This window comes from Macrobrachium rosenbergii, chromosome 17 (assembly GCF_040412425.1).
Source record: "Macrobrachium rosenbergii isolate ZJJX-2024 chromosome 17, ASM4041242v1, whole genome shotgun sequence".
Taxonomy (NCBI): Eukaryota; Metazoa; Arthropoda; class Malacostraca; order Decapoda; family Palaemonidae; genus Macrobrachium; species Macrobrachium rosenbergii.
In genome coordinates this window covers 20,735,761-20,760,531 of record NC_089757.1, presented here as the reverse complement: position 1 = coordinate 20,760,531, position 24,771 = coordinate 20,735,761, and the positions used below count along the sequence as shown (strand labels likewise).

At 34.0% G+C, this 24,771-nt stretch overlaps 2 protein-coding genes across 3 annotated transcripts in view; one reads left to right on the top strand and one right to left on the bottom strand.

The window, feature by feature from the left end:
- Window positions 1-5,432, bottom strand: part of LOC136847775 (putative carbonic anhydrase-like protein 2) — a 482,132-nt gene extending 476,700 nt beyond the window's left edge. The window contains exons 1-2 of the mRNA XM_067119683.1: window positions 5,329-5,432; window positions 2,847-2,868 (exon numbers count right to left, since the gene is read on the bottom strand). Of these exons, the coding sequence (XP_066975784.1) occupies window positions 2,847-2,868 (22 nt within the window). The 5' untranslated portion in view covers window positions 5,329-5,432. The remainder of the gene's footprint in view (window positions 1-2,846; window positions 2,869-5,328) is intronic.
- Window positions 4,653-22,215, top strand: LOC136847774 (uncharacterized). 2 transcript variants are annotated; one of them, XM_067119681.1, is made up of 4 exons: window positions 4,653-4,863; window positions 10,142-12,116; window positions 14,784-14,990; window positions 20,351-22,215. In XM_067119681.1, the coding sequence occupies exons 2-4, from the start codon at window positions 10,149-10,151 to the stop codon at window positions 21,701-21,703; spliced, it is 3,528 nt and encodes a 1,175-aa protein (XP_066975782.1). In that variant the 5' UTR covers window positions 4,653-4,863; window positions 10,142-10,148; the 3' UTR covers window positions 21,704-22,215. The 2 variants fall into 2 exon arrangements, with proteins under 2 accessions (XP_066975782.1, XP_066975780.1); XM_067119679.1 differs by lacking the exon at window positions 4,653-4,863 and adding an exon at window positions 7,870-8,064.
- Window positions 22,216-24,771: the final 2,556 nt, after the last annotated feature.

Below are 24,771 nucleotides of genomic sequence, written 5' to 3'. Positions count from 1 at the left end.
TTATTATTAGAATTTCACCTTTTTCCCTTTCCTACATTCACATGCCCCGTCCGTTCAACGAGTACCTCATTCTACTCTATGGTAAGTATACCTTCATCACAGAACTAAATAATCTACATTTCATACAAAAAAAAGGATACTACATTCTACATCTTTAATCCCAACATTCACATCATTAGCACTGGTTCGTGCATTCATTTTTTTTAGAATGGAATGTAGATTATTCAGAGCTAAAGGCTAACAACTCCATGAAATATTCATTTATGACCAAAAATTAGAAATATAATTTACAGTCATATTAAAAAGTCTAAATGTAATGAACATAAGTCATTGTACATAAATATAATAAATATATATATATATATATATATATATATATATATATATATATATATATATGAGTATATATATATATATATATATATATATATATATATATATATATAATACGCGATAATATATATATAATGCTTAAAAATCGACTATGCACGTGATTTGATTATCACCTGAAGCCACAGGCAAGGCTTAAAAAGAAACAACAGTGCTAAGCAATCTCGTATATTTAACGCATCTCCAGGGCACAGAGCAGTGCCCCAGAGATGTGTCAAATCATAAAAAGTGCTGGTACACTCTGTCGTCCTCTTAAACATTTCTTGTGGCTTCAGTAGCTGTATATATATATATATATATATATATATATATATATATATATATATATATATATATATATATATATATATATATATATATATATATATATACATATATTATATATATATATATATATATATATATAGGTATATATTGAACTGCATGAAATTATAGAGGATCTATTTATGTATCATGATTAAACTTAATATCATTTTTGTTAATTATGGCATATCAGACATTTTGACCGTTTTCTATCTGTCTCCATCTTTATCATCATTACCATCACTATCATTTCATCATGCCCTCTTCACCATCTTTAATCAACATGAATCTTTTAACATGAGAGACTAGACTAACTCAAATAATAAAAGTAATGTATCAGCAGTTTGTTATTTTTCTCTGACTTACTCCTTAAAATAAATTATGTCTACCTGTCATCAGTTATTGTCTAAAAACCTTAATAAAAGTTACATGTGAGTCTGTAGTTTCTCTACCTTCATAAAAACTGTACTTTTCATTTTTGCTACATTAAGCATACGAAATAAAAATCCTAATCAATAAACCTTAACTAGTGAAAATGTATAAACCTACTCGAAAAAGGGGTTGAAGCCCCAAGACATGTGAGATGTAACATTAAGTAAAAGGAAAATATCACTGACTGAATAACCCCAGTCTTGTTTAATTAAGTGTCAAAATGCAAGCAACACTGTTTAATAAAATGTAAAGAAAGAATAGGCTACTCCCTCCTCGAGCCAGCCACTCTAAGGTGAAAATTCATGGGTATATAGGCTATATATATATATATATATATATATATATATATATATATATATATATATATATATATATATATATATATATATATATATATATATTATATATACATATGTGTATGTGTGTGTGTATGATCACAACTAAAGCATTTAAAAAATGTGTCTCTATCATAAAAATTACATATTTACCCTAAGTTCATTTTAAAGAAAATCAATCAATAACATTTATTAGACAAATCCTCGACCTACAGAAAAAGCAATAAACCAAAGTATTCAGTCACCAACTTGTTGGAGTAGGATGTACGGAGCGATAATACCCGCTGATATTCATCTACCTAAACAGTATACGATCCAGACTAACTGCCCGATGAGACCATAGGTTAACAACCTTAGGGAAGCACATACCGAATATCTATAGCAATGTCAGTAAAAGAAAAATCTACTTGAACTCGTTTAAGAATCGATAACTGAAATGGTTCCCGATCCCAGAACATACCATTTACCACTTCCCTCAACTCTATAAAGGTTTTGGGAGCTGTTCGACATCACAAACACAATTATCAGAAACATCTCAATCACTCTTCGAAATACATTCAGCTCCATGGTAAATACCCTACTTATATACAAAATACTAACAGGTATTGGTGAAATAAAATCCGGCCTAAGGCAACATTCATGTACCTCTATTAACCGAATCCATACTGGCATATGAATCGTAATTTAACTTAAACTAGGACCCACCTTAAACTTTCCTTATTACGTGACATATACCGTATGCGCATTACCACAATCATCGCGAGAACAATTAAATTGGTCCTTGAATTCCGACATTTGTGTTACTCTTTTAATAAAGTAGTTTATTTAATAAACGGCACTGTGTAATTTATTAAACAAACCCCTGGCTAATTAAGCTGTAGATCTCTTCGGATTACACTAAAGTAAAACTTTCAAAATTCCAAAAGCTTCATAGCACAAATTTCACTCATAAATTTTAAAACTTTTTCGTAGCAATAAAAAATTATTTTAGTATCAGGTCGACTGTTCAAGCAGACATACGAAATTGGCAAATACTATACAAAGATGTTACATAGCATTCAAATTTGGACTTCCATTTATACAATAATTTTTGGCTCTACAAACAGGGATATGAGCTTAATAACCCTAGTTTTTAAAAAATCTTTAGCTAAATACCCGGTATATAGTTTAATTTCCATTCCGCGGTCAACTCTTATTAAATTACTCGCTAGGTCCCTACAATACCATTGTAAACCTAAAAAAGAAAAAAAAATAGTTTTTAAGGGCGAAATTACTCACACTACATGAAGAAATCACATGAACTGTGCAAATGACTTGTGTAATGTTTTGAAACACCCTCGTCTAATCTATTCTGGAACGTGGGGAAATATTATTTTCAACACTTACCCCTACCACGGAAGGGGGCCATCTGGAAAGGAAAAAACACATACATGTATTACAAAACGAAAGCAATGCTTAAACAGAAATGCTATAATAACAATTACAAGTGCACTCAGTTTTAGATATGAATGCTAAATACAATGCATCATGTACTGTGCAATGCAAGAGTATATACGTCTTGCCATATTTCTGAAACTGTAAAAAGCCCTTCTTATATTATTCCTGAATGACATTCCCTACTCGACACATATAGAAAGAGTGAGTCTATGCAGTGAGCATAAAAAGCCAATTGAATACTTGAATGGCGCACTCTCTCTCTCTCTCTCTCTCTCTCTCTCTCTCTCTCTCTCTCTCTCTCTCTCTCTCTCTCTCTACTCTCTATAGAATACACACACACACACACACACACACACACACACACACACACACATATATATATATATATATATATATATATATATATATATATATATATATATATATATATATATATATATATATATATATATATATATATATATATATATATATATATATATATATATATATATATATATATATATATATATATACATATATACATATATATATATATATACATATATATATATATATATATATATATATATACATATATATATATATATATATATATATATATATATATATATATATATATATATATATATATATATATATAATCACCTTTAGCACCCCATACTAACATACATGGTAGTGAAGTACTGGTGTACTGATGTTGAATACATATGTAAGAAAAAATCTTGATATTGAGATAAACTGTTTGCATAGTATATATGGCATATAATAAGAATTGAGAGATGAGAAATGTGGATATATGCAGAAAAAATGGTAAAAAAGTAAGCACAAGTGATAAGAAGAATCACATTCTTATGACCTTATAACAGAACACTAGGCTGTCCTAGGTAAGGTGAGGTTACGTTGTGACAGGTTAAGATAGGTTTGAAAGTATCCCTTTAACGTGAAACTAATTTTGGAACGGCTGCAGACCGGAGGGTATACATATGTTTCTCATAAAAATTGCCAAACAACTCAATACACACTAACCTAACCTTGCCTTAACCTAGCCTATCCTAGGGCATTGTGTCAACTTAGCCGCAGTGGGGCTCTGCTGTCCGTTTTAAAGATTTGGGTAATATTTTACTTTAAACCATTACAGACACCACCCTACTTAGGAATATTCGACTTACAAACATTCAGATACAAACAAACAGGATCGCAAATTGAAATTTTGTTCAGAGCGCTCCCCTTTGCCATCCGTAAGTTCAAATTTTGTTTTGCGAGCCTATTCTGTACATACAATATTGAATGTCGAGTGTATTGTGTTTTAGGATGAAAAAATGTGCAGTACTGTGTTGAATTTATATCATACTGTACTTAAATAACCATGAAGAGTACAGTAACCAACTTGCAAACAATTCAACATACAAACAGGCGTCCGGAATGTAGCCTAACTCGTTTGTACTTAAGTAGGGTGGTCTCTGTATTGATTTTGGACTTGAAAATGTAATTTTACCATGTTTTAATGTGCAATCTGAAAGTTACTGACATTCGTTTCGTTAGTAAATGTGTACTTTTAGAGATAGTAGACCCCACCCTTATATCATGCAATCTGGGGGACCACAGTGGGAAAGCAAAGTTTTAGGGTGGGAGAAAACACAAGACGAGTGAAATACAATTACCTTATTCCAACTGATAAGTCTCATTCGATTTAAGTTCATGAAATGTTTTCAAACTAATATGCTTCTACGTAAGGACCTGGTACCCTAGGTTAGGTGTGGTTATGTGGCTGGTTAGGTCATTTGCTAACAAAACAAATGTCTGAAAGATCCAAAGCACACATTAAAACATTGGAAAATATTTTCAAGTCCACAGTGCAATAGTTTAGAATTTTACCAGATTTTCGTTCAGTTCTATGATATAACCTGGCCTGCAATCAACCAGCTTTTTCTCTCCTTCAATAATGACACAAATGTGGCGTAAGGTAGGTTTTAATTTTCCCATTTCTTTTACCGAGGTTGTTTAAGCTATTTTACCAGTAAGGTTAATGCTAATCGCTAGATTTTGGTTTTCCAACCCAAACCCTGGCTTCCTCGGAGACGTTCACCAAACAAGAATGGCTGTTAGGATTGACAACGATAGTGAAAATAGGCCTACGCTTCCACGAGACCTGCACAAACCCTTTTTTAATTTAGTGTACCTATATACTCCCCAGAAGTCTTCTATATTATGTGCCCGGATGTAAAAAAAAAAAAAAAAAACACTGTATCTTGCAAATGTCACCTGTATTTTGTTACATATTACAAAAATGAAGACTCCTATTTCTTAGGGGTTAGGCCTATATCCTATGGAACTAAATGCTTGCCTAGGTTATTTCTACCTCAATAGCCTAGCCTATTACAGCATTAGTGCTGTTCCACTAATTTTTCAAAATACTCGTAATAGTTACCGACTTCAGCTTTTGGGAGATGTATGGTGAAAATGTGTTAAAGGTTCAGAAAAGGTTCAGTAACATAAAAAGACACCACATGCGAACTATCAAAATAGTCAACTAAACTGCTTGTTGCAGCAGATACGTTCGCAATGATGCCATTCATAAACTGCATCTGAAGTCATCATACAAACTTCCTTGGTTTAATTATAAACAAAAAAGTTTATTCATATTTCAAGAACTGGTTACTTGTCGTCTATTTGTAATCCAGCGTATTCTCTGCACTAAAATTATGCATGTCGCTGCTTCTGCACAATGTTAGGTTCCGTGCAACGCAACCATATGCTTCGCAGTCAACATTTGAGACATTTCTCCTTATCAAGTTTCTGGTTGTTTTGCTTATATGTCATGGTAAATACAAGGAAACCTAAGAAATAATGTTAGTGAAAAACAGAATGTTTACATGGAAAAAGTTTGCACGTTTCTGATTGTTTTTATTGTGCTTCACGGTATGCATACGAAAGTCGAGAAATAATGGCAGTGAAAAGGAGACTGGTTACCTGAGATTTTTTTAGTTAAGTTGTTGTTACATACTCATGATGGTTACCTAATTAGCTTTTGGGAGATTTATGGTGAAAAGCGGCCATAATGTTCCTTAACATACAACGACAGTAGAGTCAACCTATCAAAACTGTATAAATAAACAAATACCATCGTTGCAACAGATTAGCTCGCAATTTTGCCAGTTCTAAGGTTCATTCGAAATTATCATACAAAACTCTCGAGTTTTATCTGCTTGTTTTCGTTATTGTTCTTTAAAAATGTAACCTGAGAATGATAAAATAAGCGCTTATACGTATTTCAAGTACTACTTATTTATTGTCTATATGTAAACCAGCACATACTTTGTATTAACATTATGCATGCAGCGCAATTACATGTGGTGATTCCGTGCAGTGCCGCCATATGCTTTGCGGTCATCAGTTGGTATACATTTCTCATTAGCAAGTATGTGCCTGCTTTAATTGTATTTCTTGGTGTATATACGGAAAACCAAGAAATAAATGTTGGTGAAAACGAGACTGATTACGTGGAAAACGTTTGTGTTTAGGTTTGTACGAGGTACTATTGGAACAGTTAGTCATAATGCAATATCCTACACCTTCTAATGTGTTAATTATAGAAAGGAGGAAACAGCTGTACTTCATTTTCTAGTTAGAATTGGTTATAGTCACTTCATTGTAGAGGAATGTCTTCGTCTGTATAGATGTCATATAAAGCTAATCTTTCAACAAACTCAAGGAACAGTTTTCTGGAATAACTTAATCTTCCGTGTCATAACTATGACTAGGCAATTCGTAAGTTTATTTCTCTAGTTTTTTTTCATATATTTCTCAGTTTTTGTGACAATCTGAGAGCCGGATATTTAAAGACACTGTATTTTCCGGATATCTTAGTTATAAATTGGTTCCATTAATGAACTTTTGAGAATTTACGTGTATACGCTTCCGGTGGTTATATTTCAGTGATGTGTCATTTTTCATCTGATAAAGCTTAAACACCATTGTTTCAATAGGTAGCCGATTTGATGTGCGTAACTGTAGTGTTTATAAATAACATTGGTGACCGTATTTCGTGAGACTTAATTTGGAACTTGTATTTGAAGAGTTCTTGGCCTATTAATTTTTATCGCTGGCAATGTTTTTCTCCAAGGAAAACTTTTCTTCCTGAAATTCTATTTCTTGTACAGTACCAATTAAAATTTTCATCTGATCGGTGTTTTATCTAGCAATCTCTCTAAACGAAAAAGTATACTGAATAGAAAAATATAGAGCTAGATGGCCTATATATGTTTATGTCTCTCTTGAAGCTAAAAAATGCTTTTATGTAAAATGAAAGATGACAATGAAAGTTCTTAGTACTGTTACCGAATTTTTAAGTAACAGATTGCAAAGATTAGTTATTGAGGTACCCCACAATGACTACAATAATGTAACCGGCATTTTTCAAGGTAATGTTCTTGACCTATTACTTTGTTTATCATATACATACGATATATGATTTGGTCATGAGACTAGTTCATTGATTATGGAGAGGTCTCTATCCTCATATCATCGATCCCATGCAGCTGAAAATCCATCTGTGTAGCTGTTAGAAGCGCCAATTTTGGTGAAACTTTTCTAAACAAGAGGTTCATCTGTGATTCAATTGTTAAATTAGGAATATTGCAGCAGCCATTATCATGATTTTTTCTCTGATGCCCTCCCAGTTATTAGGGGAAACAGTTTCGCGTAAAAAATGAAAAATTTCTCGTGTTTACTCACTAAGGTGCAAACTAGGTTAACTTGAAACATTAATTAGGAAACATTCAGGATATAATTTACTGCAGGTTTTGAGTAAAACAAAATAAATCTCACTTATAGTAAGGAAGAGCATGGTCAAAAGTTTTGCCAAGCAGTTCATCCTTAAAAAACAAAAATTATTCTTGAAAAATACAATTTACTCAAAACCAAATCGCTTCTGAAGTTCAGATGTTTAATAAAAGAACGCGTCGGCAACACTTCTTTGGTGATCCGTGGATACTCTCAGTCATTTACAGCAAAGTATTCCGAGGGTTTGCAGTTCGTGTTGAAAGCGAAATTTGTGAAAATTGGATAATTTGAGAATAGAATTTTGGAATTTTAAACAGTTCTTTTAAAAATATGGTTACAGTCAAATCTGTGAATAATCTTGGAAGACTGTGATCGATTTAAGGTAAGTTAAGGCTATTCTTACCATGCATTTTCTTTATTTAGGTGAGGCCTTTGGGAATTTATATTTATTAGCTAAAAATAAGGTTTATGTAAAACATCGGCCGCTTGATTAGATAATAGGGCTAATCTAGATAATTATTTTGTTTTACTTAGAAAAACTCAAATTCATGTGCCTCTTAGGGTTTAGGTTTTGGTAAGTTAATAGCCAACTAGACTTGCGAATGTGGCCAGGACTGTTACTTTTTAAAATTACTACATGACTTTTGTTTATATGAAATGGGTCATCTGGTAATTCACCTCACGTTCTTCTCTAATATTCCAACTACTTGGATTAACAGCAGACCGGTGGTTATTAACGAGATTATCAGGAATCTTTAACCCATCGAACGGGTTTTGGGACGGAAGAGAGAAACCCTACACGGGGCAATCAGGTTTAATGCCCAAGGTTACGTTAGATTGAGGCAGGTTAAGTTAGCTGGGTATTGAGTGTTTGGCAGATTTTAGTAAAACATAATTGTACTCTCCCCTCATCCCCCTCCCCCCGTCTTTAGCACTTCTAGGAGTTTGTGATATTTCATAAGTTTGGAAGAACTTGGATTTTGTCTTCCCTTAGTTGTTCTCTAACAAAACAGAAAAAGCGCACTGGAATAAGGGGATTTTGATTAGGGGATAACAGATAAGTGCCATGTTTAATAATTAGCTCCAACAGCTTGTGTGAAATAGCCTGCTCAAACTGCAGATGAAAGCTTAGTGGGTAATGCATGACCCAGGTATAATAAATTCTATTTGGTAAATTTCTACTTTAAACCATATTATGAAGTTGAAAATTAGTCTCTTATGTTTTAGTTATTTTGAACATTTCTGATTTTATTTTTGGTAGCAAATTAGTAGTCAGAGATACTGAGCCTCCCCCTCTTAGCCTAATATCCTACAATCATGGGGGACCACGGTGGGAACAAGGATTTTGGGTGGGGAGAGCGCCTACCGAGGGCATTGTGAATTGAAATAAATGGCGAATTCTTACTATGAATTATAATTGCCTTCTGTTGTTGAAAATATGATTTTCCTGTTTTATGTGTGCTTTTGAATGTGTGACATTTTGGTAGCAAATTAGCTTCAGAGAAATAGGAACCCCTTATATCTACTGTTCTGGGGGACCATAGTTGGAAAGTGGAGTGTTTGGGTCAGGGAACACTGTAAAAATGAGGTTGTAACCTAACCTAACCAACCTGTGACACCAGGTCCTTATCTGGCCAAGAAAGCTTCCCTTACCCTTTCCATCCTCAAACATAACTAGGGTTAACAGGTCCTTACTTACCAAGTGCATGGTGTTACTTTAACTTGCGTTAATCAGAATTGAAACTTGCATGCGAGTCATGGGATATCAGAATATGGCCTTGTATTTCACTCTTTTGTATTTTCCTCCCACCCAAAAACATTGCTTTCCCCCTGTGGCCCCCACAATGTTAGGATTTAAGGGGTTCCAGTATTTTTAAACAACTAAACCCTCACTGAATGAATGTAAGGTATTAACAAATAAAATAAAGTAATTTCTCAAATTATTTTGGTAAACTAATTCTCAGATTGCCTCACTTGTACTGCATTATATACACCCTTTTCAATATTGTTCAGGAAATCTGATAGATTTTAGGTTGATTTTCATATACAGTAAAGTAAATTAAGGAGACATAAGAACAAAGCAGAAAACTCCAATATTGAGAACTAATTGTAATGTAAAAATACCGAATAGATAATAGGATTGTAACCTAATGGTGCAATGCCCTTGTGTACTAGGCCAAGGGTGGCAAAGCCCCTTCTGGACTCCTCTAGCTTATTTAACATATGGCAGTGTAAATTAGCATAAATAAAAATTTGGCCAACCTAGCCTTACCTAAGATGTCACTTTGGAAATTTTTAATAAACCTTACCTTAGTCAGAATCAGAACTTAAAGAAATGTCATGAACATCAAGAGGCTCTCGTATAACAGGAATTAAATTACAGTACCCTGCTTAGGTTTAATGGAATGAATTTAAGCATTACGTGTTGTTAGCAGTCCAATATGTTTTTTTACTTGCAGAATCAGCATGTCACCAAAGGTAAAATCTCCAGTAAAAAAGTCATCTAGAGAGAGAAGAAAGAAAAGTGATGGTGAAGGTTCCACACAGACTGAGGGTTCTCTGTCTCATAGCTCTACACTAGATGTCAGCGGTGCTTCTGTCACATGTGGAGATAGTGTTGAACAAACTGTCTCTCCCTTTTCAGAAACTGTTGGACCAGTTCTCAGTCCTCCTTTAGATATAGATTCGCCTATGATCCCTTTAAATGTTGATGAGATACCCTCATGTTCTAGACCATCATTAACAGAGTCTGAAGCAGCCCACAGCCCTGATCCCATAGATTGTGGAACATATACCAGCCATTCTACTTCAGATGTTTGTCCGATAAGTAGTCAGTCCCCAAAAGCAGCTTCTGTGGATGCACAAGTAACTAAATCTTCAGCGAAGCAATGTTCAGAAAGACCCTCTACAAGAAGTGAGTTACAGTCTTCAAGAGTATACCCAAAAGTTATTCCCTTAGAAGTGTCATCCAGAGGCAAAATAATGAAAAAACCCCAGAGAGTTGTTCAGCCAGCTGAAGGGTATTTGGCAGATGTTGCTGAATCACTTTCCACCAAAATCAAAAGACCTGGTGCTTCAGTGGTTCCATCACGGAGAAGTATGCCACCGTATAAAGTTCCTGTTACAAGTGCACCAACTTCCCATAGACCTGCTACTATCTCTTCAAACCGAGGTACTGCTTCAGGTGCGCTCCTCTCTAAAGGTTCTGGAATTGCTATGCAGAGGGGTACTGCTCCAGCTGGGGCTTCCTCACAGAGAAGTGCTGCACCGACTATGGCTGCTTCACACAGAGGTGTTGTGCCAACTGATGTATCCTCTCAAAGAGGTACTGTCCCAACTAGGGCATCTCGGAGAGCATCTCTTCCAACTAGGCCATCCCTTCACAGACATGCTTCTTGTTTATCTTCACAGAAAGGTTCCCCAGTGTCCTCGCAAAGTACTGCATCAGCTGCAGTTGCCACTGAGAAGACTGTATCAGAAAGGTCTACAAAGGGCAATAAGTTACCAGCCTTAACACAAAAAGGGTCTGTGACAAGAGAGTCTTGTGCTAAAGGAGTTTTTCCTGGAACAAGAAAGGCTGGAAAAATTAAAACTACTGATGTTAGAGCCTCTTCAAAAATTGGGTCAGCCACTTCAAGTTATGATTCAAAGCCTTCCAAATCTACTGCAAAACTTGGTCAGGTAACATCACAGACTGAGAAACAGAAAGAGAAAATTGCTGAAAGAAGTAGAATTTCACAAAAGGGGGTAAAATCTCAAAGCTGCCCTTCAGAGGGCAGTACTTCTTATGAAAGTCAAACTCTGCAAGAAGTTTCAAAATCTGGAATTACTGCTGATGGTACCACAGCATCAACAAGCTATGCAGTTGTGTGCGCATCATCCTCTTCAAGCCATTTTTCAGAGAGTAGTACCCCATACCCAGCTTCCACACCAGAAAGTTTTGTACCATCAGTATATCCTTCCCCAGGCAAGATTTTGCCATCAGAAACCAGCACATCTGAATCAGTTGTGCCATCTGGTAGCCTTGTTCCAGTGCTGGCTGAGGGAATAGTAATGCAGTATCAGAGTAGGAAATTGACCAGTATGGCAAGTGGATATGAGGAAATATATGGTGTTCAGGCTCAAGTTTTTCCTTGGTTTGGTTTAAAAGAAAGTTGGGAGGCAATAAAAGATGCTATGGCACTCAAGATTCCTCGTATGCATAAGATAGAACGCCCTATAAGATACGGACATGTGAATGAGCCCAAAGATTGTTATTCACACGTATTTTATGGACTGGCAAAAAGGATAGTTGAAGTTACTGTATCAATATTAGATTTTTGCATGCCAGTAGATGAGTACTTGTATGATGATGGAATAGTCGTAAAACATAACTATTATATGTTGGAAGAAATTGACTCACTGGTGGAAGAAGGTGACAGGAGGATAGTGTTGGTAAGTGTTTTTAAAGCTTTTAAGTACTTTAGACTCCTATGTAAATACTGTACTGAATGTAAAAATGCAATCCACTGCTGTATTTTTGTTCAGTTTACAAGGGGTTTACTTAAATGTAAATGTACTAGCAATCTATAGATTTTGTAGATGCTAATTAGATACTGCAGTGGAGAACCTTATGAAATAATAAGCAAATAGCTCAAAACCTCCAGCAACATTCTGGTAGCCCATCATTCTTTTCCTACAGGACTATCCACCAATTCAACCCTCTTCCCACTTTGCATGTCCTCGACTTTCCGCAGTCAATTTCTTCATGTTGAGTGAAGAAAATGTGTTCACAATGTATAGTGCCTTATGCTTTTCTTTAATTTTTATGATACAGTACAATGGTTTTTATGATACGGCAACTGGCTTACTGTTTTCTCTTGATATAACAAATACTCCAATGCTGACGGGTAAATGGTTAAAGGATTTGAAAATAAAGAAGTTTGGATTGGCAACATATATCCTAATTACAGTATAAATGTTACCTGAATTTCCATTTTGGAAATTACGAACTCCTAATTTAATTAGTTGGGTGGTGGTAATTACGTAAAATGACCTTCAGTACTTTCAGCGTGGTAGGAGGAGAGTATTAAGATCCAGACACTATACTGTACGTATATGCACTGTAGCTAGAGAATAGCTCTTGAAATGGAGACACTGGTTTAGTTGATTGAAAAGAAATAGGGTACTGTATTACAGAATAGTGCTGTACTTTCAACTGCTTTTCGTATGCTTTAACATCTATTTTTAAAGTAAATTATATTTTACCAGCCATGATCTCTCAGATACTGTATGGCCCTCATGATGAGTGATCTATTGTGGTACCCTTTTCCCGTATCCCTATATTGCTGATGACTGGCTGTCATCTTGGTGTTTGGAGAAGCTTATTTTGATTCATGTGATCTCAAGTCTGGAGTTTTAACTGTATTGTCTCTCTTAGCTACCCTGCATACTCGTGGTTTTACTCCTCTATGTAAACTAAATGCTTTTTGTCCTGTTTTACATTTGCTATTTTTTGTGTTTAATCTGATCCTCTCCTCATCTGTAGTGTGGCCCTCCTCAGGGTTCTGTTTTCTTTATATGGTTTACTGTTTATTATTGACCACTTTTTTTTTTTTACTGATGATTAGTCCTTGATATAGTGTGTCACCTTCATACATCCAGGCTTTTCTCTTTACATGGTGCAATATCAAAAGATTTGCTTTTCATTGAATTGTGGTCTTCTGAACACATTTAACTTAGTTTATTACCTCTAAGACAGTAGCTCTTCACATCCAGTTTTAATTTTGATAAAGTCAGTTGAGCCCATGTTTGTCAGAAATTTGGGTATTTATGTTAAACCTTAATGGACGAGAATCCTCATATGGGCATCTATAACAGGTTTTGGGTGATGGACGGGATGACTCATATGAGTATTAATATTATGCGCCATTTGGTGTGGATGAATTTAGTGGGAAAAATGTTCATAGCACTTCAGTGGGCCATGAATGACTTATAGCAACTATTTAGCTCAGGTTCAGAGAGACATCGATCAGTATGCCTTGAGATTTCAGAGGGGATTGTACTGCCTCTCTGCTGCTCCAAGACGTCTTTTTATTTGTTTGCTCATAAATATACCCAGGGATTGCTGTTGGTTTTAGTTCTTATATTTTATGATAGTATGTTGGCTGTAACTGTAATTTTGCAAAGAAAAGTGGAAAGAAATATTAGACAAAACATTTATACCTCACAGAAAGGTACTGCATCTCTCCATCTCAGTAAATCTCATAAATATTTTACAACAAATATACTCAGAATTTGTTACTGATTTTAGTTCTTATCTGTTATGGTATTGTGTGAGCTGTAATTATAATTTTACAAAATAATAAAAATAAATTGTTATAAAAACATGCATAACTTGGTAAAACTAACATATTTTTATGAGTTGTAAAAGAGGCCCCCCCCACAGGGTTGTAAATAGTGACTTTCAACTTCCCATGGAAGGTAGTGAAAATTTTTAGAATTTTTTTTCTTACACCATGTGCATTTGCATGTCTTCCTCTTTCCATTGATGTTGTTTTTGCTTAAATTTGCCAATCCTAAAATTTGCCTGGTCGGGGGGTGTGCTTGATATACAGTATATTTAGCCTGTCCATTTTTTTAAGAGAACAGATAAATTTTATTTGAGGGGAGATGTGAGACTAGACATTGGATTGCTCATATCATTGGCTTTTGCATTTACAAAGTTCTCAACCTGACTGTTCCAAAACATTGTGCATAATTTGTCTGTTTTTCCTTTAAATTTTTGTTGGGTATTGTGATCCACAAGTCATCTGTGATAGTAAATGTTTACCCAAATTTAAGAGTACAGTACAGTATAGTACCATATTAGCCTCAACTTTTCAGGGTAGGGAGGTTCCAGAGTAGGTTTATGCATTAAAGAGATATTAATAGCATAGACAACTTATGGCACATAATGTTTAAAGTGATGGTGGTGAACTTGGTGAGAATGTGAAGTGAGTGAAGAAAGTTCTTTTCTCATATGAAATGGAATTTTTTTTCAAATAGAAGCTAAACATGTATTATGTACTGTAGTTTAAATACTTTACATTCTGTCTTGACTGATGTGAATTATTCTTGCAGGAGCTGCTAAAAAGGCTGAGGAGTTGGTATAATGATGAGCTTCAGAGAACTCTCTATGATTGTGGTTATTTTAAAGATATGAGTGATGCTATTCTGGATGTTCTTGATTGTGTACCAACTACAAAATGTGAGCCTTTCTATCGCCTAACGATTCAACTCCTTTATTGTCAAGATGTAGGAGTTTTAGGTCAAGATAGTACCTTAGAGGTAAGTAATTTTTTTCAACACAAAATTTATTGTAACATATGTGATTATCGTTAAGAATTTTTTGTGAATAAATGTTTTAATCATCACATCCTTGAGAGATGTGATGATTTGTTCTTTTTTAAAGGACTGGAAATTTGGTGATGTTTCCTCAGTGAATGTATGTTTGGGAAAGGCAAAGGAATCCCCTCTTTAGTGTCATAATTTTACCATACCTTAGTTCAAATGTTTACCTTCATTATTTTACTTAGAATAATTTCAACCAACTACCAACCAGTTGAATTACCTGGGAATTTCTCATCATTTACCACTTTTTTCATACACATATATATTAAGGTGTCAGTACAGTTTTTAGAAGCCCGAAGTTGAAAGAATTATGCTGATCTTGGTCCCAGTTTTGGACCAGGTCTCCTTAAGGCATTGAGTATGAAGTGTACTGTATATACAGGTGCTACTCTAGGGCAAGTGTGCTTGAGGCATGTATTTTGTTCCTCCACTAGTAGGGTCTCTTTGGAATATGAGTTCATTATGTACAAATTATGATATTTTGATGGAAATTATTTTGCAAAATGAAGAACTAACAACAGAAATGACAGTGGTTATATGTATCCTCCCCATTAAAATATAGTGATGGCATTAATACTCCATCTCATACATATGTAGCGATACAGTACTGTATTGGTAATATGGACTCTGGATGATGTAACTATGAATAATAGTAGTAATCCAGATCATATGATTATAGCATTAGTGGTGATATTCTAGATATGAATAGAATGTAACTGTATTATTCTAGAGCACATGAGTGTTTCAAGTGTTAATAATCTAAACCATATGAATGCAGCAGCAATGTTAATACTGTAATGCATTATTATTATTATTGCTAATAAATTCACAATTTTGTGAAAATCTGAGTAATAAAAATCCACAATTATATAGTAAATACATTACCACTGTATGTAAAAAGAACCAAAGACTTTCGAACACCTGAACGTTGTTCCTCATCAGTGTTAACGTTAACACTGATGAGGAACACCATTCAGGTGTTCGAAAGTCTTTGATTCTTTTTACATAGTAATATATATATATACTATATAATTGTGGATCTTTATTACTCACATTATTATTATTATTTATTTTATTATTATTATTATTATTATTATTATTATTATTATTATTATTATTATTATTATTATTATTATTATTATTATTATTATTATTATTATTATTCAGAAGATGAACCCTGTTCATAAGAAACAACCCCACAGGGGCCATTGACTTGAAATCCAAGCTTCCAAAGAATATGGTGTTCATTAGGAAGAAGTAAGATGAGGTAAGGAGAATGCATAAAGAGGAGGTCTCGCTTCTTAAAAAAAGAAAATGTAAATATTCTAGATCCTATGGTCATAGTAAGTATTAATAATCCAGATAATCCAGATTATAAGCATGTAGCAATGTTATCACTTTAGATAATATGAATGTAGAAATAATGTTGATACTAAAGCTCGTCTGGTTTAGCAGTAAGAGGAATGGAAATGAGAGGTTTCAGCTGTGTTACATCTCACGACATTAGTTTTTCACTTTTCATGAATTCCCAACTACTAAGATGTATTCAGGTGTGACACTGATATTCACGTGAATAATCAAGGTAACCTTTAAAATCTAGAGAATCATCTTTCAGAATACACAAAAAATGATGTATAAATATATCATTAACAAAAGATGATTTCTCTGACTATATACAGTGAAAGGTAATAACTACTTGAATCATTAAGATATATCAGATCCATAGTGTAAAGGATAATACTGTATTGTATTTAGAATCAGTAAGGGATCATAGGACAAAATCTTCCACAAACAGTGCTGGGCTATAAAAGAAAGGCCTTTGCACTTTGACTGCTACAGAAAGTGCAATTTTTGAATCTCAGAATCTCTTCACTGGCTGGACCTGCTCTTATTACAGGCATATTAGTTGTGGGTGACCAGGTTTAGTTTTCATGCTTTATATGCACCACATAATTTAAGTATAGGGAAAAGTCATTCACAAGAGATTATCTTGAAAACCCAGGTTGTACTAATGACTAGGCAGAATTTTCATTTATATCAGATAAGCTGCATCAAGAAATTTCTTTGTGTCATAGACATCTTAGAAGCACTAGCTGCCATAGAAAATCAAGGGAACCTTATGAAGTCAGAATATGCAACTTGAAAGGTAGAAATACTATTAATAATTTTTCTCCCTGTATTGTGCTTTTGATTGACTAATGTACTAGGAGAAAAGTAAATTCATCCATGTATATTTTCAAATTCTATATAGTATTGTGGTAAATATCGATAAATTTCCTTCGAGAATCACAATACTGTACAATTTTGCTAACTGAGACAGTAAAATCAAAGTTTACACTTTAAGGCATTACATTCACTGTGGATGCTAACTGTTAGGTCAAAAAACCAGGGTATAGGAGATGGAACTCCTTCCAAAAAGGCAAAATACTGAAAACTATAGTGATAGCATTACAGTGTGTCTGTAAGACCAAAAACAAAGCCCAACAAAATTTTACCAGTGTGAAAAAAATTTTGCATCAGATGTTGAGGGAGAACAGGACACCGACAAGAAGATGTAAAAAAATCCCTGTTCTCAAATTAAATGAAACCACACGTCAGAAAGAATATGAAAAAAAGGTATACTGTAACTCCAAGATACTGTAATCACCACTGAGGATATCTTAACTATTGAAAAACCAGCACATTTATATTTGTATCTGCAACATATGTTTCAAATAGGTTTAGTTTAAAAAACTGGAAAAATAACAAAAATGACCTGACAAATGCAGTTAGATATATGATATAGTGTAGAACTGAAGACAGGAGACAAAATCTCAGGAAAATGGTTATGATATCATTTTTAAGTGAATTAGAAAATGAGGGTAATGAGTTTAAAAATGAATCTTGGAATAAAATCAGTCAACCAAGGGCCATTAAACTTAAAATGAAATGATGTCCAAAGAAAAGAACAGTAAATATCAAATTTCAAATTACTTTGCAATGCAGTGAATTAAATGATTTAACTTTCTACTCTGTAAATAATGAAAATCCCACTTCCGTGAAATGTGAATTTTACTTTGGAGCATTGTTTCTGGAATGGTTACTAATCAAGGAATATTTATAACTATCAAACATTCCATTAGATTGTCAAAATGACATGCAGCCAAGTTTGATATACAGTATTGCAATATATTAGATTACTCACTACAATCATTCCCCATGGGGTTGGGGGGGTAGTGCCATCAGTGTCCCTCATGTGGTGCACTGTAGGCAATACTTGAGGTTGTTTGCAGCGTCCCTTTGGCCCCTAGCTACATCCTCTTTCATTCCTTTTACTGTACCTCCGTTCATATTCTCTTTCTCCCATCTTACTTTCCACCTTGTCCTAACAATTGTTTCATAGTGCAACTGCTAGGTTTTCCTCCTATTACACTTTTCAAACCTCCTTTACTCCCAGTTTTCCTTTCAGCACTGAATGACCTCATAGGTCCCAGTGCTTGGCTTTTGACCTAAGTCTTATATTCTTATCTTACTAAAATCATTATTGAAAATTTGACTATTAGGGTGCTGGAAACCTAACCCCTAGAGTAAAATGGCCAACTGCAACTGTTTTTTAGTGGTTACAGACTGGGAATAGCATTTCCATAATAATTACCAAGGCACTTAAGTTTTCTTCTTACCTACAGTAAATTTTGTGGGTGTTCACTTCAACCAACATTATTACATTTAAGGAAAGCATTGATAAAGATATAACTTTTCCTTATCCAGTTTTTAGATGTACCACCGGGGTATAGTCTTTGTGGTTTTACCTAAATGTAAGGATGAATGTTGTTTGTGTATACGTACAAACATTCCAAGACTCGACCATGAGTAGGGACTGTTTATTAAACAACACACACACACAGATATTATTTAGTCTTGTATGAAACTTATCATATATTCCATGTAAATTACTGTAAGGTTAGAAGTAGAACATCTTCCTTCAGTTACATTTAAAAAAATCACAAAATAAATAACATTATCACAAAGTTAAACAGAATATTCTGTTAACACGATTTAACATGCATATGTGCACCTTGAGCAGTGAAGTCTAGTTAGAATGTTCTATACTGATGGAAAGATATTGGTATGGAAGAAAAGGAGAGCAGTACTATAGCACTGTATCACGATGTGAAGAAAATGTTATGAAACCTGTCCCATATATTATTACTCCATGCATGTCCCAAGATTCATGCATAGAAGAAAACTGTCTTGAAATGTCTCAAAACTTGACAGGAAAACTCAGTTTCACTGTTGCACAAAAAACTTAAGAAACAATATGTGGCCTAAATAAGCAGTTTGTGTAGCCTATCATGATGACCTCACGTGAAACGTTTTGCTTGTTCAAGTGTCATTATTATGGATGTATTTCAAGTTAATTGTTGTTAGATTTGTCTTATAGTACAGTGCTTTAATATTACTTATGAGGATTCTTATTGTCTTATTGACAATGTGTGTTTGCATGGGGTTGACAAGATTTGGCTAGAATTCTGTGGTTGTATGTTTGCATGGGGTTGGCAAGATTGAGCTAGGATTCTGTGGTAGCTTAGCAGAGAAAAGGTAGGTCTATCCCACTGCATGCATTTCACAATTGTCTGCAACTTTCTTGGGCCTTTTAGTGCCAATACTGTATTCTGTCATCTTTATTACTGTACAGTATTAGTTGCATTTATATGGTTATTTCAGCAGACTGTTTCTTATGACTAAAGATCTGTACATTACTGTACAGTAGTACTGTATATACAGTACTGTGTACATACTGTAAATGATTATAGAGGAAAGTTAGGTATTTAGTGTATTGAAATTTTCTTATCAAGGAATTACGAATTGGGTTATGTGTCAGTAAAGATGAAATTGTGTACTGGTAAGTGGAGTCGGCGTCTCCAGAGAAGTCTACCTCATTAAAGGGTGCATTGTAGCATTTTGTCTTAAATTAACAATTATTTACTAGTGTATTTGGATTGATTTGTTATTCCTGAAGAGTAACAAGTGCATTTCCAAACTCTTGTTTGGTCTCCAGAGAACTAATTTAGTGCAGTAATGTCAGTGATTTGCTGTTAACTTAAGGTGATTGGTGTGTGCAGTGTATGGATAATGAAACCTAAACATTGAATATTGAAATCAATTGGACAGATAATGATTTTGAAGACGTTAGCATTGAAGACAGAGGAAAGAAAGTTACTGTGCAAGAAATATTTTAGTAAAGTACATTTTCATTGTAAGTTTTGTTATTAGATTTGAGTGAGCTTTGTCCAACAGCATATTCTTATCTTTTACAGATGTACGCTGTGGAACCTTGTAAAAGGTATGCCAGATTTTTGAAGCTGTTTATTCCTTTTTATCTTACTAACTTCAACACAACTGGTTTAACATTTACACATCCTGCTCCGCTTGTGGTAATTATGAAATACTCCCCCATAAGCTACCTTCATACGTACGTGGACAACAACGAAATAATAATGCAGTGCATAAAAAGGTTTTGCCTAGATGTAAAGGAAATTCACTTTGAAAGTAGAATGTCAGACCCAAATAGGGTATCTGTGGAAACCATGTTTAATACGTTCTTTGGAAATCATGACAGGATGTTTGTGTTAGGGAAGATTGGTGAACCTGACAACATTGCCTTGAGCTTTCAGCATTTAAGGAAATTAAGATTGAGCTTCCCCAGCATAAAGTATGATGAATTCATCTTTTGTTTGAAGTACTTTTACTCGCATGTTGAGCTTGAATTTGCCAAAAGTATTTATTATCCTTCCAAGTTGCTCACTTTACTTCAAGAGTGCCTTGATATCCCTCCATATCTTAAGGGGAAAGAGGAAAATGTGTGGAGCACTGTTGAATTTGAAGTCCAAACAGATGTATTTAGGATTGATGAGAGAGACATTGAATTTGAAAATCTTTTCCCCGAAATAAAAAACATTCATTTTATTTATTTTGTGAAAGCCCTTACCCCTAATCATAAATCACAGTTTCAGGACATGTTAAGACTATGTCATTGCAGACATGTTGCCCTGAGGTTGCCAAACATAGATCAAGTAGTTGAAGGTGAAGTTTGTTGGACAGAATTATTTGAAGGTGTGGGGAGCTCATTAAGTGAGGTTCATCTAGACGTGAAGGCAAAGTTACATATGAAGGAACTAATTCAAGTACTAAATGGGTGCCCTAATTTAGAAACCCTTTCTGTAAGTGTAATAGACTTTATCCCAGTAGATCAGTCAGAGCAGTTAGAGCTTGACAAAATGAAAAAGTTGAAGTATCTCAGTTTAGGTGCCGCGGAATGGGAAATTTTCGATTATGTCACTTCAGGGGCTGTTATTAGCTTGATCGTCGACATGACTGAAGGTTTAGAGGTCTTGGAACTAGATGGAATTAACAGTACTATATTTGATGCTCTGGTTGCAAAAGGTTCTTTAGAAAAAGTAAGTGTAGTGATTATGCGTCCTTCCTCTCCTTTAGAGGCTTTTAGAGAGTCAGTGAAGAGTTTAAGTAAATATTTAATTTTGAAGTTCTACTATATTCATGGTGAATCCTACAGCAATTTCAAAACTAGTTTCATTAACAGTAGAATAAGAATTGAATATTGTGAAGGAAGACAGATAGGGTTGCAGAATCCATACTGTGAACGTAAGTAAAATACTGTAACCGTAAGCATGTTAGTCTTATTTCAAATTAAATGCCTTGGAAAGTTTGTTCTTTAAGTTTTGTTATTTAAATTTTTTGTACATTAATGAACAATTTAAAAATCATATAAGATTCTGTATTGGAAGATATGAAGTATTTGATATTTATAATACTGTATATTAAGAGCACTATATTTTTGTGGTATAAAGTTTATTATTGTCCTGTATAATTCTTAAGTGTTTCCAAAGTCACATTTAAGCAAATGGAAAAAAGAACACTGTAATTGAATGTGATAAATTTTAAATTCTTTAGAATCTACTTGATATGCAGCACTAAATTTGTTAGCTTCTCACTCTTTATGAGTGATTAGTCTGTTTTGTAGAACTACATAAATTATGGGAAATCTATTGTAAAAGTGTTTTTTGGCTCCAATTATCAAAAAACCAGGTTGTGAAGGAAGTCCTTTTTCATTCCAATTGTAAGCTGTAACTGGAAAATCAAGAATAAATGTGCAAGAGTTAAAGATTTTGGTGTCATTGCTTCATCTGTTATTATTATTATTATTATTATTATTATTATTATTATTATTATTATTATTTTATTATTACGGCTATTTATTGAATACCTGTACAGTAAACCCCAGATTCGCTGGGGGATGCACGTCGCAACCCCCACCAATAGCTAAAATCCGCAAATACATAAACTCCTCTAAAAACACTTAGAACTGCTCTATTTTGATAGTTTAAACACAAAAAATACCCTCTAAAAATGCTTATACCTGAGTATTTGAATAGTTTTATCACAAAAAGTGCATTAAGTCATGAAAATGATATGAAAATACAGTAATTAGTGAATATTTCTCAGTAAAAAATACCACGAAAGGGCGAATTTTCCACGAATAATGCGTAGGTACATTCCACAGAGAAATCCGCGAATATGTGAGTCCACAAATAGTGAGACCGCGAATACAGGGTGTTTACTGTATTCAAAATGTGCAAATATTCACATGGAACTAATCTAAAAGGTAATTACCTGAAAGACAGGGTTTCACACCATAGATAAATTGAAAAGAAATACATAATGTATTTGCAAAGGAAGGTAGGGAAATCTAAGATAGTGGTGCATGGCACTTAAAACTTAAACACCATTCAGTACCCTTATTGTATGTTAAATGTCTAACCTTCGCTTAACTGCAAGCATCAGGTTTTGGAGATTAACTGGTTAAATGTCAAAAATGAAATGCAATGTATGAGTTCAAATTTAAATCTTAAAGCAAAACATATGGGCCAACTTTATCAGAGTTAAAATTTACTAACGCTGTGATTTGTGAAAACTTTTAAAAACTAGGTCATTTAATGATCACCCCATCATGCAGAACTCATTAATAGAGACAAGAATTGGGTCATCAGAATGCAGTAAAACATTAATAATAAAATATCTGATGTGATATCCTAAGTTGCAATGACCAGAGTATGACAAGTTTTGGAAATGGATCCCTCAAAGAAATTCATTCATTCAGCATTATCAGCCTGTCCAATTTATAAAACTTTCATGAAGCTTAACTTGTTTGGTAAAATCTGATTAATCTTAATTCTTTTTTAAGAAATAAGATTAATTAAGAACCAACCCTTTAAACCAGCCCTGCAAAAGGCAAGGTTTTTAGTGCCGTAGTTTTGTTGGACTGCATGAGCTAAGTAAATGGAATGCTTTGTGGAGTAGAGATTCTGACAATAAAACAAATATAACCTGCTGTTGGATTGCAGTGTTCATTCTGAAAAAATGCTATTTTTAAGTTTCATCAGTTCATTTAAATTGGATATTTAGTGATCCAATTCCTGAATGCTGAGAATGCAAACTACTGTTACAGTCAAACATATTGATGAAAAATTTTCAGTCTACACCGTATGTCAAGTATCAGTAACAAATCTTTCAAAGAAATTGTCAAATCTTTAAGATGTTTCCAGTTATTAGATTTTTAAGGAGTTGCAGTTTATTGTATTAACACTTTCTAATCCAATCATTAGGAACAAACCCTTCTCGCCAGTCATATAATGGTCAAGAAATCTACAGACTGCTTCAGAGCAAGAGTCTTTGCCAGCACAAGGCTGCCTTAATCTAAAAAAAACAGTTGCCAAGAATGTTAATTTAGTGGTCAGGTTAAGGTATTTAATAGTACTTTAATATTAATAACAAAAGAGAGAAACTTTGTTCTGTGGTGTTTTTAAAAATGTTCTGTGATGCTTTTCATTCAGAAAGAACCATATATTGAAGTAATTCTGTCCCATCTTATAATGGTTACAGCTGACCCAGAGTGTATAAACTATAAAAAAATACTTGGTTTGCCATTTTGAGTAATAGAAATTAATCATGAAGACATAGAAGACAGAACTAAAGTGAAAAGTGTCAGTTGGAGAGTGGGAGAAGTGTTGGCATGTGCTGTAGAGAAAGTAAGTGGGACAGTGTTGGGATAATCCATTTAAGATTCAGGCAGACATTTTCATGCTGTCAAAAAATTAACCTTTTTTGTGAGTTACCACCATGCTCATGAGAGAAAAGGTATTAAGTTTTGCTTTGTGCTTACATACTCACAGCACACTTCTTTCTGGTCTTACTCTACCGAAGGTACTCTGTCACCCACAGATTCGTATGATGGTTATTCATACATTGGCCAACTCCCAAAGAATCATGCAACATACATACTCCATATTAAAATGGCCTCTCTCAAAATAAGGAAGCCTTCAGTTTGTTTTTAATTCTTTGTATTTTCAATCCTAATATCAAGTGGAAGCTGATTCTACAATCTTGGGCTGCAGTAGGTTGCCAATTCTCCATGGAGAAGAAATTAGCAATTATGTTTTATATAAATTTGATGTGGAAAAAATAACAGATTGGCCTGGAGATTAGAGGTCATCACATACCCATATATCAGACAGCAAAATTCTTTGGACTTAATCTTGACATACATCTAAACTAGAAAGCCTATATATCCTATAAAAAAAACCAAGTACCAAAATGCATTAAATATGCTAATTGGGGTGTTGACAGACCAATTTCATTACAATACAAAACAACTGTCATA

What these genes read in the sequence shown, in the direction of transcription:
- LOC136847774 (XM_067119681.1), top strand. Translation starts at nt 10,149, where the DNA reads ATGTCACCAAAGGTAAAATCTCCAGTAAAAAAGTCATCTAGAGAGAGA. An exon ending in GTGACAGGAGGATAGTGTTG is followed by an intron (nt 12,117 to 14,783) that starts GTAAGTGTTTTT and finishes TTATTCTTGCAG; the next exon opens with GAGCTGCTAAAAAGGCTGAG. An exon ending in GTCAAGATAGTACCTTAGAG is followed by an intron (nt 14,991 to 20,350) that starts GTAAGTAATTTT and finishes TATCTTTTACAG; the next exon opens with ATGTACGCTGTGGAACCTTG.